General features: G+C 40.2%; 1 protein-coding gene across 1 annotated transcript; it reads left to right on the forward strand.

Moving 5' to 3' along the window:
* Positions 1 to 3,526: 3,526 nt before the first annotated feature.
* LOC121301544 (mast cell protease 1A-like) lies at positions 3,527 to 7,647 on the forward strand. The gene is made up of 5 exons (XM_041231031.1): positions 3,527 to 3,631; positions 4,868 to 5,024; positions 5,264 to 5,399; positions 6,013 to 6,264; positions 6,614 to 7,647. The coding sequence occupies exons 1-5, from the start codon at positions 3,556 to 3,558 to the stop codon at positions 6,758 to 6,760; spliced, it is 768 nt and encodes a 255-aa protein (XP_041086965.1). The 5' UTR covers positions 3,527 to 3,555; the 3' UTR covers positions 6,761 to 7,647.
* Positions 7,648 to 8,063: the final 416 nt, after the last annotated feature.

An 8,063-nucleotide genomic window follows, 5' to 3' on the forward strand; every position in this document is an offset into this window, starting at 1 on the left:
AAGGGCTGCTTCTGTTTGCTTGGGATTCTTGCCCTGTCTACAGTTTATTTGTAACTTCAACCTGTGTTTTATCTTTTTGATTGGAATTCTGACAGCAGTGAACATTGCATGGCGAACGGTTTCTTTCCATTGTTAACACAGGTGTTTCTGGTGATGGGATTGTCGGGGGTAAGGAGGTCACGCCTCCCAGCCGCCCATGCATGGTCTATTTGGCAGTAAGAAGAGCGAGAAGTCTCTGCGGCTTTGGTGGCTTTTTAATTCGGGAAGACTTTGTCTTGACTGCAGGGCACTGCAATGGAAAGTGGGTATTCTGGAAGATGGTAATTTAGCCTGAAAGTGACAATCAAACAATGATAATATTCACAATGGAATTTGTTTCACTTTTATTGGGTTTGCTATGTGGGCTACGTGTGCAGATCTTGCGTTCAGTTTAAGGTAAAGATGGTGAGTGTTCATTGCATGTGACCTCTTTATGATCTGCACAGTGATTAGAGCTGTTCTGGGAGCTCATGCAATATTGGAGGAAGAGAATTCTCAGCAGTTCAGGCATGTGAAGAAGATGCCCCCTCACCCGTGATACAGCCAGGCAAATCACAACATCAATGTACTGAAGGCACGCCTGCTGTTTTGTGATGTCATGCAGCTTTTTGTTACTTTGCAAACGTGTTTAATCCCGTGCCTGATTGGGATTGCAGGGTGGTGGGAAAGACAGGTTCTGTTTAGCTTAAACTGTTACAAAAGTACCCCGAAATGCCCTTTTTATTTTAATACATAACTGCATGTGTAAATACAGTGCAATTACCAAAGATGTTAGCTTACATTTTTAATTTTGCAATTAAACATGCAGTTGCATTGGAAAAACACACCTGTCTGGGTAATAACCATGCTACAGTGTAAAAATGTGCAGACAGGAGACACTTTATCTACTGGAGGCAGTGGTTAAAGTCCGGGGCTTGTAACCAGAGGGTCAACGGTTCAAATCCCATCTCTGCCACTGACTGACTCGCTGTGTGTGACCCTGAGCAAGTCACTTCACCTCCTTGTGCTCCATCCTGTGGAAAAGATGTTAAATCAATGTCCTATTGTAAGTGACTCTGCATATAATTCATAAGTGTCACTTCAGTATCTGTGTGACCTAGGACACTGTAGATCAGCATCTGTATACATACATACATAGATCACAGTATATATATATATATATATATATATATACATATATATATATATATATCTATATCATATATATATATAATAGTGTGAACTCACTGAACTCAGATTCACATTATATAAAGAAGCACTGGGATTCACATTATATAAAGAAGCACTGGGATTCACATTATATATAGAAGCACTGGGATTCAGCTGATAATAATTATGAAGTAGGTACACTGTATTTACTGCACTGAAACATGCTGACTGTCTGATTTCTACCCTTATAAAAGTTTAACAAGCAAAATTTGCACATGGTTACCATAGTTTACAAGGATTTGCCATATTTTGAAATATGTTTTATTATACTGCTGGGCTGTATGGTGGTTCACTGTGCTTTACCATGCTTTCACGCTGGTATTTTGCTGCTTTTATTAGGGGAAGTGTTTACCAGGGTGGATGTGGCCAGGTGCGTTGAGAACAGATAACATCGGTGAGAACAGTTGGGCGGGCAGTGGGTTCTTGAAACTCCTCATATATTGAGAATGCAAGAGAAATAGGGCTGCTGCAAATGATACAGATTCCAGTTAGTCTGACAGCTAATGGGGTATGACAAAGCATCTCCATGGTAACTAGACAGTTATTTGCCTAAATGCTCACACCAACGTTTCGGCTACACCGATTATATAAAAGCACGTTCAAAAAAGCATGTTTTCAATTTAGACTTAAAAGAATGTTCCCCTGCCCGACACAATCTTTACAATACTGCTGACTGTGTCAGCTTGTTTTTACTGAAATCTTTTAACATTTCGCAGTTCCTTTATTCATAGGTGCAGACACTGAAATTGCAGCGGGTTTTTCAGACGAGCAATAAAACTCTACTGCATGGCTTCTGCAGAAAAGAAAGTAAATTGCATCTGGACCTGACTGTTCAATGAGGGGTTTTCACCACCAGATGTCACTGTTTACTTCTTTATGTTTAAGAACTTTAATTTTTAATTTGAATGCATTCGTTTTAACATCCAATTGATATAATGTATTTCGGAACAGGAAGTAAACCTTAGGGTTTCACAGCAACCTTTAATACAGCAGTTGAGTCAAAAATATGCGTAATATTGTTGAATTAATACCTTCAGAACGTGCTATAGATCAGGGGCAGGCAACCTAGACACTTCTGATCCATTCCATTGCAGGACTTAATTTCAACCAGTTCTAACCCATTTTAAATACAATTTATATTTATATCACCGACATTCCCTCGCAGTCATTTCTAAAAACAACAGCCCTACTTCTGAAATTCAGCTTCCAGGAGTCTTCCCAGAAGCACTGTCCCCGCCAGCTTGCTGTGTGTCTCTTCAGGACAACACTGTATTAGATTAACATGTTCATCCCACAACAAACACAACAAAATAATTTCACCTGGGATATGATGTGCAATGGACTGCTTCTTCCAGTAGATGTCAATATTGTTCCAATGTACTGTGTTAAAAAAAAAAAAACATCATTTTGATTCAGACATTTTCATATCAGGCTGCTGAAATTAAAAGACGTTCAGTTGAACTCAAGTTTCTCGCAGCGGTGTTTAATACAGGTGAGCAGTTCCGATAGAGCCCGAATGCGCCTAAATAAACCCTTTTTTTCAGAATGCCTTGACTTCCATTGTAGATTCCATCCTTTTAGCTCCCTGTCAGATTTTCCTTCCTCGTTCTGCGTATTTGCAGGGGCTCACCCTTATTTTGTTATCGGCATCAGTGACAGTGCTCCAGAGCTATTTCACGTTCTGATAATGCAATTTATCAAATTGTGTTCAGAGATGGAAATAATTGCATAGCAGTTTCACCCATTCCAGGTTTTACAACCAGCTTGATTAGATACAGTGTGTATAGGTAACAAGCTCAGATGGATCTTATTAAACTCATAGTAAAACCAGGACTGGATCACACTGCAGCGCAATGGGGAGTCTTATTTCCACCCCTGGCGTAGCTGCACACTAGTGTTTTTAGTTTTCTTCATAGATTTCCCATGTTTAAACTACACATTTACAATGCTATGGTTTTCATTATGGTTTACCACAGTTCTATGTGCTCTACCATGTTGCTAACACTTTGCTGTGCTGTCACCATGATATACCACAGTAAACTCTCACAGGGGAGCAAACGTTGATTAAGAGAAATGGATCGGCTCACAATTGGAACCTGTACCTACACTTGACCACACATGTACATTTATCTCTACCTTAGCCATGCCTTGACTTGACAAATCTGGACAGCAACAGTACATATACTGCTGTGATTTCACATTATAAGCCGTCTCTGATTAGTTAAACAGCGCTGGTGGGCAGTTTTGTGGTTGTGAGGTTGCTATAAGTTCATTCCCTGCAGAACACTTTGCAGTCGACTTGGTTGCATGACAGCAATTCCTAGCAGCACCATGAAGGTCATTTTCTTGATGGGGTTTTTTGCTGTATCTATCAGGGTTGCAGGTAAATATGAGCTTCAGTAGTTTATTATCGACTGTTTGCTTTTGTAGCAGTGAAAATGGAGCAGCCATTGATTAGTTTGGACCTGCTTAGAAACAATATCATGATTGTGAATTGCAGGCAAGTCTACATAAATACACAATTGTAAATACAGAAAGAAAAAAAAATCATCATACAGTATACAGCAAATTTATCCTGGTAGACTTACAGAGAAAGAGCCTTGAACATGGGGCTACTGCAAGGGAGACTAGATACAAACAGAATCGCGTCCCTATACGGACATCATAGTGGAGAACTGTAATTTAATTCTCCCTGGGCTTTGATGCGCCCATATAATATTTCTGAAAAAAAAAAAAAAAAAAAAAAAAAAAAACATTGCAAAGGAGAAAGGGGTCAGGCTCGTGGCGTGCCTCAAAGACTGTTTTACTGACTTGATTTATCCTTGTTGTAATTGAACATTATCAGTTGTAGAATTGTATTAGTTTTATTTCCTCCCGGTCTATGGAAAAATAAGATGCTAATTGATTGTTTAAGGGGAAAGCGATTATTAATTGACGGGCAAGTACAAAGTATCAAACAGTCCAAAAAAGAAAGCAAGAAAGAAAGAAAGAAAGCAAGAAAGAAAGCCGTCCTTCATTGAAGGTTAACACTTTACAGGAACCGCAATTACATAGTATATATCCTTGTGTATCAGTAATGTTTATGCAGCAACAAGATTGTTTTCAATTCAAAATCTAAGAGTATACAAGATATCTAGAGAACTGTTTGTTTATACTTCTTATCATGCCTAAGCACAAGTTAATACAGTGTGGGTATTACAAAACGGGTAGTATATATTTCTGCCTGTCTCAGTTACATTTCTATAGGGCAGAATAGGGCTGAAATTTATGTCTGCTTGACTCTGTTTCTTATGCTTTTGCCTTAGAATTCAGTCTTAGCATGTTGAAGTTAAGGGAGATGGCACTAATTTTCACCTAACAGCCGTGGCATGGGACGGTCCTTTATAAAAAGTTAACCACAGTAAATCTGCGTACCAGCTTTGCAGTTTTACCACGCTTCTCTCATGGCATGCATCTACCATATTCGACTATGGGTTGCAATGTTTATTATTATGCTTATCCACAGCACTCTGGACTTCACAGTGCTAACCTCTGCTTTAGCATGACCCCACTATGCTTTCTTACACTTTGCTAACTTTGAAAGGGGGTACGTCACGGCCATTGTTGCTTCTCACTACAGGTTCTTCTAGGATCATTGGGGGTCACGAGGCTGCACCCCACAGCCGGCCCTATATGGTCTACTTGTTAATGATGGGAAAGGACATTGGAATGAAAAATTGTGGAGGGTTTCTAATACGAGAGGACTTTGTCTTGACCGCAGCGCACTGCAATGCAGAGTAAGTGTTCAGTGCAGAGGCAGGTGTTGATGTTGAACACAGCAAAAATCACCTTTCATAACAATTGAAAATGTATTTATAAACTAAAAACTATCTCTCTCTCTCTCTCTCATTCAGTATGTTTCAGGTCACTTCCTTGTAGTTATACTTAGTGAAATTAATGAAATGAAGTAGGCAGGAAGATTCTTAATAGTGAGAAAACGCCCCTTCTTTATCTTTGTAACATTTATTTTCAACAGAAACATCACTGCTATTCTTGGTGCTCATAACATCATGTCTCCAGAGAATTCTCAGCAGATCATTAACGTGGTGAAGGCCATTCCTTTTCCAGCCTATTGTAGAAGTGGCCCTAATGATGACATCATGTTGCTGAAGGTAAGCCTTATTGGAATCAATGAACACATCAATCTGGAGTATAAACTATAAGATAGATAATTGTAATATACTGAAGAATGCATTAGCTGAAGCATTTACTTCTCTAATGATCTAATGAATCTAACGTATCCATGAAATATTTATTCAAGCTAACGTGCCAGTTTTCCTTCTCTGGAAGGGTAAAAGGTATTCATTTAGAATCATGGGGTTGGCTTGCATCTGGTGGACTTTGTTTTTCTTCAGATGCAATATGGGGTTCAGCATTTGGTTCTTAGGGCTCCTTGATTTAAATGCAACAATAAAGGTAATCTTGAATGAGTGCTTTATGAATCTGGGGACTGTGAATCTTGAATGAATGCTTTATGAATCTGGGGACTGTGAATCTTGAATGAATGCTTTATGAATCTGGGAGACTGTGAATCTTGAAAGAATGCTTTATGAATCTGGGGGCTGTGAATCTTGAATGAATGCTTTATGAATCTGGGTGCCTGTGACTAGGGGGCTGTGACTGGAAGACTGTGATGGGGGGGCTGTGACTGGAGGACTGTGATTGGGGGGCTGTGCTGTTACAGGCATTCTCTTACAGGGTGGGTTCTCTTTCTCTGGTTTACAGCTGGAGAAAAAAGCCACTCTAGATGAAAAGGTGGCGATTCTGCCGCTGTCCCAGAATAAAGAAAGGCTCAAGGTTGGCAGCACCTGCTCTACAGCTGGCTGGGGCTTGGTGGAGTCAGAAGGGAGTCACATGGTTTCTAAACTGCAAGAGGTCAACATGTCGGTGTTCAGACGGCTGTGTGCCGCGAAATGGGGAGCAATGTTCACCGAATACATGACCTGTGCAAGCAGTCCCATGAAAGGCGGCTGTAATGTAAGGCTAATTTTTTTGGTTTGATTAATGATGCCTTCTCGAACCAGGCAGTTTGTAAGAGGGACATGCATGCATATTAATTGTCAGCTATGTGGAATCCCCATAAGCCTTTTGGGGTTCCAGTTCGCTTTAAATGGCAACAGTAATAATGACTCGTGGCTGGGTTTGTTGCACAGTGGGTGACTTTTCTCCTAACAGTACAGCATTGCAATCATACAGCATACTTTGTTGTCTTGAAAGTTGGCAGGTAGTCTACTGTACTGATTATAATAGAGGGATTTCACTGTGTATGTTTTAGGAGTACAATTCGAAAGCTTAACAGAGTTGTTTGTTTGCCTGTGTGTTTCAGGGCGACTCTGGGGGTCCCTTGGTGTGCGATGGCGTGGCTCACGGTGTCCTCTCATTTAGCAGTGAGCCGTGCGGATACTTTCCCACGGTCTTCATGAAGATTTCCATGTACACTGACTGGATCACCAGAGAGATGGGCAGGCACTGAGGCTTCCCTTGCAATTGCGGGGACCAGCTTATACTGCACGTTCAGGGCTTTTAAGGGGTGCTGTACATTGTGGCAACTCTGCCTGTGCTTGAATCAATCTAACACTGATCCTCCACCCCCCAGTTCTTGTTGAGTCCACAACTAAAAGCAATTGCTTTTGCATCTGCTGCAGAACAGTGTTTAATTAGAAATCTGTGCCATTACAGGTGACTTTAATCTTGCAATCCCATTAGCAGAACTATTAGTGCAGCTTGGCAGCACAACACATTTCAAATATTGTACACAATTTGGAAGCAATGGGTTTCCCAGCTGTGTGCATTACATGCTCATCCCATTATGGTAAAAAATATGAAAATGTTCCCACTGTTGTGCCAATGGGAGCCTCTTAGTGTTGTAGCCCCTCAGTACAGGACCGTTGCATTGTCATTGCACTACCGTGACTGCATTACCATTGGTGTTCATGTATTGTGGGTGTATTTGAGCTCTGTGGTGCATTGGGTCTCATCTTAAACCAGAATTTGCATCATATACAGAGTATAAAAGTAGCTCTTCACTCTTATTCACACACATTGGAAATGTGGTAAAAGCATGGTAGAAAATTTTATAAAAAGAGACACATTACAGATTATCATTACAGCTTTTGCATTTCTAATTAGATTTGCTTGTAAGAAACCCTGGGCTGGGTTGTGGGTGGCAGCCCCCCTGCATTCCAATGCTGCTGCTTTGTGAATACTGAATTTCAGTATTGAATTTCTCATACCTTTTTTGCAGAGTACGGTACAGCTTTTGCTCATGCCATATTGCATCTTTTCTTTTATTGATCACTCATGTTGTTCAGTATTTAAAGCTTTGTGACACACCCTGAGATGCCTGATAATAAACGATTGCCTGCAAGCAGTTTTGGTGTTGTGTTGTTGTGTAACTCGGTCCTCAGCATATTGCACAGCGCTGGTCGACCATATAGTGAATATTATTTGAGACCATTATTAGTTCATTTACAAGGGGGATATGATTTGACCCCCCCAGCAGTATATACAAGATCTAACCTGATATACATTCTGCACACATAGCCATTATATATTTGACCATTTATAAACACCATTATACATCTATACATGTGTTATAAAGTAGTTATAAACACCATTACACCTTTATACACATGTTTTAAACAGCATTGGACATCTATTAATACCAACAGACTGCAGCAGCGCAGTGTCACAAGAACATTGATACTGGAAATGTGCCATTCAGATGATATTGTAATGAACTGTTATTAATAATCACCAAAACCCTCAACAATGCA

This window comes from Polyodon spathula, chromosome 27 (assembly GCF_017654505.1).
Source record: "Polyodon spathula isolate WHYD16114869_AA chromosome 27, ASM1765450v1, whole genome shotgun sequence".
Lineage (NCBI taxonomy): Eukaryota > Metazoa > Chordata > Actinopteri > Acipenseriformes > Polyodontidae > Polyodon > Polyodon spathula.

Coding starts and splice junctions, on each gene's coding strand:
- LOC121301544 (XM_041231031.1), top strand. CDS start 3,556: ATGACAGCAATTCCTAGCAGCACCATGAAGGTCATTTTCTTGATGGGG. Junction 3,632..4,867: donor TGTATCTATCAGGGTTGCAG/GTAAATATGAGC, acceptor TTCTCACTACAG/GTTCTTCTAGGATCATTGGG. Junction 6,265..6,613: donor CCATGAAAGGCGGCTGTAAT/GTAAGGCTAATT, acceptor TGTGTGTTTCAG/GGCGACTCTGGGGGTCCCTT.